The 12,931-nt window shown below is 35.7% G+C and overlaps 1 protein-coding gene across 1 annotated transcript in view; it reads right to left on the bottom strand.

Annotated features, from left to right (window-relative positions):
* Nucleotides 1–978: 978 nt before the first annotated feature.
* HAO1 (hydroxyacid oxidase 1) overlaps nucleotides 979–12,931 on the bottom strand; it is a 65,058-nt gene continuing 53,105 nt past the window's right edge. The window contains exon 8 of the mRNA XM_012455421.3: nucleotides 979–12,102. Within this exon, the coding sequence (XP_012310844.2) occupies nucleotides 12,032–12,102 (71 nt within the window). The 3' untranslated portion in view covers nucleotides 979–12,031. The remainder of the gene's footprint in view (nucleotides 12,103–12,931) is intronic.

The following is a 12,931-nucleotide window of genomic DNA, read 5'->3' as shown; positions in this document are numbered from 1 at the left end:
TGCTCTCAGATAATATTGAACTTTAGCTGGAACAAGAGAGTGAATTCTTCTGGTGGCAGAAGAGATGTGAATCTGGGGAGCTACAGATGGCCATGTGCCTCACTAAGAGGAGGATGCCAACCTAGAGTGGAAAAGTATTAAAGCCTACATTCTGGGGAAACAAACATGGAAAAAATAAAACAAAAATAGTCCTGTTGCTTTCAGACTTATGGTCCCAAGATTCCCTGGGCCCAATTGCATCCACACTTTTACTGTGGCTTGGTGGTTCAACACTTTCTGTGATTGAGATACTAAACACTCCTTCTTTTCCTTCACCTGGTTCAAGTTGCATTTTGTTCTTTCCAATGCAAGATCATGAGTCATGAAAATTTTAGTTGAACATTGTTTAGGATGCTTAGATAAAAATTAACTTTCTCAAAAACACTAAAGATGTATTAATTACCACATTTTACAAACTAACTTGCACAGTTGAGATGCAGCACATACCTTCATCCAACTGATGTGCCCACAGAATTCTTTTTTCAAAGACTGGATTATAAGACTGGTCCACGGAATACACATATATAACTTCTAGCCATATGATCTGACATATTTTAAGTAACTTTGAAATTCTATAACTTTGTGACATTTCAATTATTTATTAATCTCAATTTGATACTTATTTGCTATGAGAATAGAATCAAATGTTTAAATGCTGAAATCTGTACTTGAGAAAAATCATACTTTCATATTATTATATTCCCTGTTTATTTCTGTTATAAAAATTAAGCATATTTTACAATAGCAGTTTATGATTATAAAAAATTCATTTAAAATCTGTGTTCTTAAAATTTTCCATTAAATCTTGTGATTTTACATTTTCTCGATGGCATACTTTAAAGTCTTCGCTATATTTGATTCTAAGCATAGAATGTTAGAGTTAGGTCTTTAAAAAGTAAATAATATCCATGACAAATATTTATTAGTTGATTAAGAAATATTTATTGAATACTTATAATTTTACATGCAAGGTGTTGGTAAGACAGCAAAAAAGACACATTTCGTCCTATGAAAATGACAGTTCAGTTTCTAGCACTGTTTTCTCATAATTTTCCATATTGATGCATCTTCCATTCTTAGGACAACATTAAGTTTACCCATATGTCTACTTAACAGCATGTAAGGAAGTAAAGATCATCACATGTCATCTCCAAGACCATGGTGCAGTTTATAAGCATGACTTGATTTCCAGGCATCTTTCCCATGTGCTTTCTCACCCCTGAAAGCATTCAGTGTGGTCATAACTGGAGGCAATGCTACATGAGTTAACAGTTGAAGGATACTCTTTCCATTGTTCTGGACGCTGTATTTCTGTTACCAAAGTGCAGAGCAGAAAGCAATGAGGTCTGACAGAAAGGGCTCTTTGTCAGGAGCCCGAAGACGTGGATGGCAGCTCTTACCCCAGTACTCATCATGGAATGACCTCAGTGATCAGAGATATATCTAATGGCATCTGGACAACCTCTAGAAAATTATAGTTTGTGTCCAAAAAACTTCCACCCCGCAAACTTTCTCCTCATCTTCTATATGAAACTGCCTGAAAGTTTTTTAAGAATAGTATATTGCTTTAGTAATTGACATCCTATCATATTGATAGCAGATGACAGGCATAATTACTGATTTTAGTAAAATGCTTTAACAGTGCAGACAAATTCTAATTATGTTAGCCCATATTTCTGGGTTTCAAATGAATCTAGTCTGGGAAATAATGTTGGTCTTTATATTGAATAGACTACTAAGAATACCTGATTTTGCTTTATTCCTGTACAAGAGTCAAAAAGACAGAAGTGTCAGAAGTACATACAATAAATTGTAATTGATAGGAGAGTTAGATTCTTGCAGGATGTGAGTCTTATTTTGTTGTTATTGTTGCTGCAGCTGTATCATCTCTCATTTCTCCCCTACTGGGCAAGGTGAAAGACATTAGAGGATCACGTAAACCTTCATTGTCGGGAAGGTTTGAATAAGCAACAGGAATGTAAATATTTATGAAAATGACTAGAGACCGAATGGTTATAATGGATTCATCATACATAATTTTAATTAACATTTAAAATATATGTTGTTATTTTATTAATCTGAAGCCTTGAAGAACTTTGGAAGTAGGAGTGTTAGCAAAGAGAATGTTTAGTAGAGGAGGGAGAGAGTCTCATTTCCTGAACTGCTGGAAGAAGGACATCTCCAATGGGGAGGTAGTTTGGACATTAACCTCCTGTGTCCTTTTAACCACTCACTTCCAGAGAAAGGCCCAAAACTGTGGGGAGTGTTCTTCTTTCCAAAGACTTTCTTTATATGTTTATTTGCTTGCACTTGCATCATTTTCTCCATCATTTGCCTGCCCAATAAAGGATGGACAAGAGACGGCAAAAGAGTTCAAAGCCAATCGAATAATTCTGGTTAAATTGTTAACAGACCTGGAATAAGATTAGCCAAGAAAAATTTAGCTAAAATAAGATTTGGGGGGAAAATCTGTGGATTTCATTTAGATTGTGTTTACATGACAACAAAGCATCTGGTCAACTTAGTGGAAAGTAGGCAAATTGTTTATGCAGTTATGTAGACAAAACAGTTGCTTCAGTGATTACCTTTTCAAGTTGTGGATTCTGGCTTTCTTATACACTGTCCTGCTCATAATGATGAATTTATAATAATTGAATAAACTAAATTTTTTTATAGATTAACATTTTACTAATGCCTGAGTCTTCCAGTATTTTTTGTGGTTTTGTCTACTTGGTGGTGGTGGTGCTCTTTTATTTTTTTATTTATTCTCATATATGTGGCTGAGAATCTTGGAAACAGTGAGTGCTAGCTTTATTCAGTCAAATAATTGAAGAATTTTTAAAAAGAGTTTCTTCCTGACTACTTTTGTGGTGTATTAAAACCAAAATATTACTATGTAAAACAGGAATGTTCACATCATAACACATATTATATAAAATTACTATTAGAAATTCTCCAAAAAAAAAGTTGAGAGATACTGCTCTTTAGTATTTCAACTAGACAGTATGGTTATAGATTCAAACCAGTCCCTCTGTTGGGTATTGATATGGTTTGACTGTGTTCCCACACAAATCTCATCTTAAATTCCCATGTATTGTGGAAGGGACCCAGTGGGAGGTAATTGAATTATGGGGGCAGGTCTTTCCCATGCTGTTCTCGTGATAGTGAATAAGTCTCACAAGATCTAACAGTATTATAAGGGGGTGTTTCCCTGCCCAATCTCCCTCTTTGCCTGCTGCCATCCATGTAAGATGTGACTTGCTCCTCCTTGCCTTCCACCATGATTGTGAGGCTCCCCAGCCACATGGAACTATTAAGCCCAATTAAACCTCTCTCTTTTGTAAATTGCACAGTCTTAGGTATGTCTTTATCAGCAGTGTGAAAGTGGACTAATACAGGTATGTACTCAAAAGAAAGGAAACCAGTACATCAAAGAGCTAGCTGCACTCCCATGTTTGTTGCCACACTGTTCACAATAGTCAATATTTGGAAGCAACCAAAGTGTCCATCAACAGATGAATGGATAAAGAAAATGTGGTACATGTATACAATGGAGTACTAAGCAGCCATAAAAAAATGCAATCTTGTCATTTGCAACAACATGAATAGGACTGGAGGATCATTATGTTCAGTGAAACAGCCGAGCACAGAAAGATGAACATTGCATGTTTTCACTTATTTGTGGGATCTAAAAATCAAAACAATTGAACTCATGGACATAGAGAATAGAACAATGGTTACCAGAGGCTGGGAGGGGTTGTAGGGGATGCAAAGGAAGGTGGGGATGCTTCATGGGCACCAAAAGAGTAGAAACAATGAAGAAGACCTAGTATTTGATAGCACAATAGGATGACTATAGTCAGTAGTAACTGCACATTTTAAAATATTACAAAGTATTACAAGGGGGAGTTTCCCTGTCCAATCTCCCTAAATTAAAAAAGTATAATTGGATTGTTTGTAACACAAAGGATAAATCCTTGAGGAGATTAAAAAATAAAACAAAATTCAAACCAAAACTATATTTGTGTATATGGAATAGCTATTGTCTACTGTTACTCAGAATTTTTTTTTAAAAAACTGAGTGGTTGGCACATTAATAATAAAACTAAATAACATAATATCAAAAAATAAAGAAAAATCATAGCCAAAATATGTTCTTGACTTGGGCAATGCTACTTGTTCATATGATAAAGAAACCTGTGCTCTTATGTCAAGGAGATGCCAACATTTCTTGAAAAAGACTTCTTATTGGTGCCAGTTTGCTGTTTAGGATACACGGTTTCATTCAATCTGCTGGAAATATTTCATTATCTCTAAAAGCTTTGCTCCTACTTTCCAGATTTCCAGGATATAAGTCATTACGTTACAAGCCAAATATTCTTATTACTGTTCTTTTCATAATAGATTACATATGGACTATTTTTACCGTTTGAAAGCATATCACTACTTGTCATTACAACCTATTGATTAAATATATTAATTCCACCTAAAGGATGAAATCTAACATTCAAGATTATTTTCTCAAGATTATATGTCCACTCAATGGCTGGGCTGCACCATGAACTCTAAACTTTAGAAAAACTTACTGCATTTTTCTAGGTTATCCTTACCAACAAGGATAAGGTAAGGGAAAACTGAAACCATAAATGAAAAGATTAATAAGAAAAACAACCAAAATAATTCCACAAAGCTGTTTTAGATCAATATAGTATTTTCCTTCCAAATAATTTAAAAATTTTATTACATTTATTAATGCAATTGATATACGTGCTATGCAGAATAACTTATAAATTGTAATACATTTATCATTGCAATTTATGTCTACCATATGGGTAAGAGGTACTATAAATTTTTTTTTATTGGAAAGCTACGTCAAAAGACTTTCTGTGACATCCCCAGGATAATCATGTAGCAAGGTTGGTCAACTTCAAATTGTTTTGAGTCTATTAGATTAAGTTTCCCCAATGCCTAAGTTTATTCTTAACATGTAGATCTGTGCTATTCAATACACACCCACTAGGTACATGTGACTAATTAAATTTAATTAAAATTAAATAAAATGAATCATTTGATACTTGACACATTTCAAGCACCCAATAACCACAAGTGGCTGATGGCTACTATATTGGAAGTGCAGGTAACATTTTCATCATCACAGCATGTTCACCAGACAGCACTGGTCCAGATAACAAAAATCTCTAAGGAAGTTTGTTGTCATGGAACAAATGTTCAATAATATATAATAACCATTACTATTAATGTCATTATAACATGGTTGGTAAGAATAACATAGAAAAATAGAAAACAATGTTGTAAAAATGTATGTTAATAATTGAGATGAGACTTATAGTGATTGTTTTTTGTATATTCAAATTTAAAATAAAATACAATGGGCTAGGCATAGCTCTGATTTACAATCATAAGCAATGTGACATTTAGTTTTACCTTAACTTAAGTTATTGATATCAAAGATGAAGAAATAATTTTTTAGACATTGGGTTTGGGAAGTGGATGGGGGGAGATTAAGTTAAAACATCAAGAGCAGAAAAATAGGCCAGTTTTGATTTCTTAACATAAAATTCAGTGACAGAAAGCAATCGAAAATGTCTACAAACAGAAAATGTGACCACAAAATAGTATACCCATCAACGGTATCATTCAAATACAAAAGCATCAAGTAGATTTTTAAACATGCACAAACTTAAGGAATACTATTTTTGAAATTACAGTTGACCAGTGAAATCTAGGGAACCAGGAGGTGAATCAAAGTTTAGAACCAGAGCCTGGAGAAACTATGAGAATGGTAAGTACTGAAACCATGTAAATGAAAACCAATATTAAACAATTTTGGAAATCGATTATAGAGAATACAATGATTTATACTTTGATAATATAAAAATAATATATTAACAGCCAGGTGCGGTGGCTCACGCCTGTAATTCCAGCACTTTGGGAGGCCAAGGTGGGCACATTACCCGAGGTCAGGAGTTCAAGACCAGCCTGGCCAACATGGTGAAACCCCATCTCTACTAAAAATACAAAAATTAGTTAAGCGTAATGGTGCATGCCTGTAATCTCAGCTACTCAGGAGGCTGAGGCAGGAGAATCCCTTGAACTTGGGACACAGAAGTTACAGTGAGCTGAGATCATGCCACTGTACTCCAGCCTGGACAACAGTGAGACTTCATCTCAAAAAAATAAAAATAAAAATAAAAATAAAATATATATATATATAAACTAAATGGGAAGAGGAGAGGAAAAAAAGGGCAGTAGATGTAAGAGACTCATTACTTCATTTGTTTATAGCAATGAGTTAACTGATGCTAAAATTAAAACATGTATGCAATAAATCAAAAATTGCTTCAATCTTTTAAGTTTTCATAATTTTCCAAATTCATTGTGCAGGCACTCTTAAGCCATATCTCTTTTTTTAAAAAAAAATCTTAATTTTAAATGTTTCCAACTTTACTTTTCCTTTTACAAATTAAAGTAAAAATAAAATGAATATTTTACTTAAACGTAACATTTATTGTATAGTCCTATTTTAGTGAAGCTGTAACTGTCCAACATGTTCATTTTGCCCACTGCACAGATAGAGCCAAATTTTCAAGACGCAAATTTGTAATACAGAAAGAGTTTAATACATGTAGAGCCATCTAAACAGGAGATTGGAGCTTTATTATTACTCGAATCAACTTTCTTGAAAATTCAGAGTTAAGGATTTTTCAAGGATAGTTTGTCAGGCTAGGGAATGGGTGCTGCTGTCTGCTTGGGGATGCAATCATAGGAGTGTGAAAAATGGTCCTTGTGCACTGAGTCTGCTTCTGGGTGGGGACCACAGGACCAGTTGAGTCAAGAGTCACAGATAGATGGCCGCCCAGTCCTCAGAAATGCCAAAGTCTGAAAAGACATCTCAAAAGGTCAATCTTAGGGTATATACTGGTGATGTTACCTGCAGGAGTAACTGGGGATGCTGCAAATTTTGTGACTCCAGAATAAAGGCTGATCATCCTTTAGGCCTACATCGTAACAGAATGCAGGCTCCTCTCACCCTTCTAACCTGGTGATCCTTCATTAGCTTTACAAGGGCTGTTTAGTTTTGAAGAAGGGATATTATCATTTAAACTATAAACTAAATATCTCCCAATGTTAGCTTGGCCCAAGCCCTGGAATGACCACAGGCAGTTTGGAGGTTAAAGGGAAGATGGAGTTTGATTAGATCAGATCTTTTGCACTGTCATAATTTTCTGTTATAGTTTTTGCAAAGGTGGCTTCAAAACTACTTCTGTCTATCCAGCTGCTACTGATTATACATACACAGCAATGTCTGAGATGATATTCGGCTAATCTCAATAAAAGTTATCTCTGGGTAAAATCTGTAGTGATGTTTATTTTATTCTATAAAGTACTTTTTTCCCTAAATAAACACTATAAAATAAAATACTTATTGGAATGTCATATTATCTTTCCTGATAATAATCATTATTAAAATATTGTTACAAAATAATATCTTCCTTTGAATGTTGGTTTACGGTTCATGATAAATTGTCACATATTTCACCATGCTATGTTCATAATCACCCAGAGAGATAGGCAGATGCTGCCACCCTCATTTCACAGCTGAGCATCTGAGAGTCCTCTGGTTAAATAATGGTTCACATAGCTAATCACTCAGATCTTTAGGATTCTAATCCAGCACTTTTGAGCAGGTTAGCCTTGATGTTCATTGAGTAAGTTTAGTGAGAAAGCTCTAACATAAAATGTAAAGAATCTTACCGTAAAAGACTATCAATAAAAAGATTCCACTGTTAGAAACAGACTCAGGATGTTGACAGTAATGGAAGGTAAATCAGCGTTAAAGACAGATGATCTAACCAGAAAAGACAGATAGGAAACCAAGCAAGACTCTTTTCCCCTGTGATGCTGAATCAAAGGAACAAACAAAATCAGACGTATTGCTCACTTGAATTCCAGCTCTTCTTTTGGCATCATTCATGGTAACACAATTCTTAACTGAAGGTCCTGGAAAACTTTCAATTGAACTTATACTCGCTATCTAAGTTCAGAAAAATATCAGTGGAAAAGCAAACAGATAAATAAAAAGGTATCTTTTTATTTCCTCCAACAATGGGCAACCACATTAGGGAGGAAAGAAGACACCTATTGCTCAAGTTTGATTAGGGTAAGGACAGGAAATTGCATATTTTAGAATAGAAGAGATTTCCCATCACATAAACATATAATAATAGCCTTCTATCATTTGGGCTAACATTTACATTACCTAAAATAAACTCTCATCCTGATGTTGTTCTATAATTAGCATGGGACAGAATGCACGCTGAGGCAAATATAAGTTCAGAAAGCATCCTCTGTCTTTATGTTATAAGAAATCTTCGGACTTTCCTAAACAGACAAACTTTATTTTGTTGCTATGCAACTGACATGCAACATAGTCCATCGGACAGTAAATAAGTTATGAATTTTATAATGAAAAGTCTTTTCTCTCTGTTTGAGAACAAGCCACAACTTCCTTTCATGCTTTCCTAATCCACCACAGCCCTCTAAAGCTGTTTCACAAACGGCAATGTTTTGGCAAGATAAACAAGCAAATGAATAACACAGCAATGACCCAAATGCAGTTTGCAAACATCACGCTAAGAAGCATCAATACCATTCAATTCATTCCTACAGGCCTGGGAACCTGGGCTCCCCAAGCCTGGTAAAGAGAAGTTTATTTCACACCCACATTCTTCCAGGTGGCTGAATATAAATAAACTTAAACAAAGGAGATTCTGGCAATATCTGTTAATAGGCACCCATCACTGCTGCGGGTCTCAGCCATGATTCTGTGTCAGGGCATAAGGGTGATTTCAGCCATGAGGAAAATATCCGTGAGGATAAAATGTTTCAGGGTTGAGGCTTGTGGCTTGTGGGCCACATCCATGTTTAACATGACCTGTTCAGTGTTCAAAATGTTAACTATCATCCAACATTTAAACATTTTTACATAAAAATCTAAATGTCTTGCATTTCTTGAAAAATCATAAAATAACAATTTGCATTTTTGCAAAAATCAGTTAGAATCAACTTCCAGCAGAAAACTGGAAATAACCCAACAGGAGAAGAGATAGATAAATTGTAGTACATTCCTACAACGGATTACTACAGAGCAATAACCAGAACTAACTCAACATCATGAATGAACTTCACGTATCACAAGCAAAAGAAACTACACACAAAAGTGCACACTGTATGGTTCCGCTTATGTGAAAACTAGTGAAAAACCAGTCAATGGCAGTGAAAATCAGCATAGGTTTATCTCTGGTGGAAGGAATATGTTTGGAGATGATGGAGATGTTTTATATTTTGATCTGGGAGGTAGGCTTATAGGTGTAAAGGTAAAGTGTAGCCACTGATTCAGGTTTCAGCACATTCCACACCTTGCTGTATGCATTTCATATGTCAATAAGAAATGAAATTCAATGAAAATGTATCAATTGGCTAAGGAGCAGCTGGCCTTTTAAGGTGAGGCCTGACCTCTCTGCCTGTAGCCAACAGCTGGCTCACTCAGATGGTTGCAACAGAATCCATGGGGTGGGGCCCAGCAATCTGTTTTAAGGAGCCCTGCAGGTGATTCTGATGAATCTGATAAAACTGCTGTAGAGCACTGTGTACACAAAATAACATACAAGAAAGGCAGAAGCAGCCCATGTGAAGCCCTGTTACCTCTTCCCCCATCATCTTTCAAGAAACCTAGGAAGAGAGGAGTTTGTTGGCTTCCTCAAAGGAATCTATCTATCAAGTCTAAGTTACAAAACTCTTGGAAGGGAATGTGCAACCAACACACACCATTCCTCTTTTAACCATTAGACATTTGATTTCACTACTGTTACAATTGGGTCCATATCACTCATTAAAAAAAGTAGAAGCAAACAGCTGTGTATCTTTGATTATGAAAAAATTATCAAACATAAAGCATTCAGATATGTTCCAACTCTGAAAACATAAATGAAAATCTACATTAAAGGAGTTATTGTGGCTCAGGGAATCTTAAAAGTTATGAGAAACTCACAAATTAAGACCAGGAATCCCCATTCTTACTTGCGTAAACCTTACATAAAACACCACTTGCCAATCTCTATTTTCTGGGAAGTTATCAACTTTTAAGCAAGTGCCCACACAACCACACACTGTGATATAGTCAAAATGGAAACTCAGTGGCAACAGAGAAGGTATTTTGAATCTGTCGAGGAAATCAGAGATGCTTACTATATACTTATTCACTGATTAGCATTAATTAGAAAAGCATTAAACAATTACATGATATGATAGAAATATTTACTCTGTGTATTTGGAGACAAGTTAAGGCATCACTTTTCTTTTTTGTAAGCTTAAGTGATTCTTTTTACCAAACTGGCACATGTTCTCAGAAGAAAAATCTTTTTGTGTTCATGTTAATATTGAGGAATGCCCTAGCATTTAGAAGGAGAAAGTGAGAGAGCGTTCTGAGAATAATAAAGCATAATAATAATAATACATAATATAATAATCACGTTTTCAGGTGGTGATTCTCTGAATTGTTTCCTTCAGTACCTCACAGAGGTTGAACAACCAGAGAGATAATGAAAAATCAACTTCAAAATTACTTTGGCTACGTAGTTCACCTCCAATTTGTCAAATGCTTGGTTTCGGAATGAATCTAAAAGTCATGCAATCAGGGCTTCACGGGCATGCTCCTAGTGCAGTGGACAGGGCTCCATGCGCAGAAAGGGGTCTCGGGCTTGGGGTTTGATGCTCTGTGGTTGATGGCTTGAAATACTTAATAATGTTATCATTGAATTTGTGTTTTTTAAGTGAAGTTTGATATGACAGTGGAACTTGTGCTGGGGACACTAAGAGCCTAGCATCATACATTGTTCCAACTCCTGCCAACTCCCCATGTCTGCTAAGTGAGTTCCTGGTTGCTGGCTCAGGCATTCTGCTCAGTATAGTTGCCCGGCACCCTGCCAGGGTCCTGGGCATGGGCACAGGAAAGGTCGAGGCAAGTTACAAGGCACCCAGAAGGCTCTACTCTTGCCATGTAGGTACCCCCATGCCCAAGGAAGCATGACATGAAATAGCAAAAGACTCCATGACAGGTTAAGAGAAAAACTGTGGAAAAAAGGAAAAGGGTTTCATCTTGCTTTTTGAACAAGCAGCCCACATTTTCATTTGGCATGGTCCTCACACATGACGTAGCTACGTTTGCCCATGGTTTTCAATGGTAAAGAAGCAAAAGAGTAAAGAAAGGGAAGTAGGAGGCATAGGAGAACCAGTGAGGTATGCAGAAAGGAAACGAAGGGATAATTAGGGTCCAGAAATTAAAATTAAAATTTCATATTGTTACAAATGGACTATATATCTTCTTTCCAAAAATGCTTTATTCCTCTCTGATTAAGAAGTAACATACATCCCAAAATATTCAGATATATTCAGACACTAAAGATGTGATTGTAAATCTTCATTCAAAGAGGTATCACCAGTTACCACCACCCAATCCAGTTCTATCCAGTGTTACCTTCTCAATGTTGTGAATCGGGCATTTCCAGCACTTTGAACCTGAGCTTACCATTTAAGAACCTCTGCAGGTTAATCAACAATGAGATCATTATCTTTTCACCTTAGTGTTTGCTACCTCCAATTTTACTAAAGGATACAGCACTTTAGCCTGCCAGGGGATGACGTTGACTAAACACATTTTCAATGTTTTCTTTTTAACAGTTAATATATTTCCAGGATGAAAGTCCATTTCTTTCTAAAAGGTTCCTAGGACACCCATTGAAAAGTCAAAAGCAATGAACTAAAAGGGATTGCTATTTTGTTGGAAAAGAACGACACCCTTTGTATTGAAGTGGGGAATTACAGACTGTGGTCACCCTCTGCACAGTGTCTCTTTGTCAAGTAATACATGCTGAAAAAAAAAATAATACAGATGGGAAAATATTGTGCACTGTCAGATCTTGGAAACGGCCAAAGGATTTTTCCTCACCAATGTCTTGTCGATGACTTTCACATTCTGGCACCCTGAAAAAATAATGCATACATTTAATATGAACTGAATGCAATAATAATCAGGCAGGTAATCGTTTTCCCAAGGAATGTAAAATTTGACAAATGTAAGGTTTATGATTCAAGGTAGGCTTGCCAAATCTTATGTGGCATGAGACCATTTTTTATTACCTAAACAGTCCTTAACACAAAATGACTGGCACATATTTTTATTAACACAAAGAGTATATTCTTTCTGCCACATTTAATAGAGAGTCAGTGACTGAAAGCTCTCTTTTAGGATATGTCTGTAGCAAATTAAAATGCGTAGTGAGGATTCACAGAATGGCATTCTTCTCGCTGAGGCTCTGTCTGCAGACTGAGTACAGTAGTGAGTAGACCATTTATCTGGGGAGTTCTATATAAGGGAACAATACAGATCACATGGGTTACAGAAAAGGAAACCCTCTTTACCTTCAAAAATTGGGTAGCTGATAATTAACTCAAGGCCATTCTTTCTAGCTACTGGTTCTTTCTGAGTCAAATTAGAAATAGTCACTAGTAATATTTTAATGCTTTATTTATTTATTCATTCTCTCATTAAATATTGTTTGTGTGCCAAGCACTGTTCTAGGAACTGAAATGCTGTAGTCAAGACAACAAAGCCCCCTGCCACATACATCTTTTGTCCTAAAGGGGAAACACAATATATGATGCCTATAATTTTAAAAGGAAATTCTATGATAATGATATATAGGAGACAATCAGGGCTGTGGAAAAAGGATGAAAGAAAACTAAAAAAGAAAACTGAAGTCAAATGGATGGGTGGAGGATGAACTGCTATTTTAAACACAGTAATCAGGAT

The sequence above is a fragment of the Aotus nancymaae genome, unplaced genomic scaffold, assembly GCF_030222135.1.
Source record: "Aotus nancymaae isolate 86718 unplaced genomic scaffold, 86718_ANA_hifiasm-v0.15.2.pri h1tg000029l, whole genome shotgun sequence".
Classification (NCBI taxonomy): domain Eukaryota; kingdom Metazoa; phylum Chordata; class Mammalia; order Primates; family Aotidae; genus Aotus; species Aotus nancymaae.
This window is presented reverse-complemented; position numbering and strand designations above follow the sequence as displayed.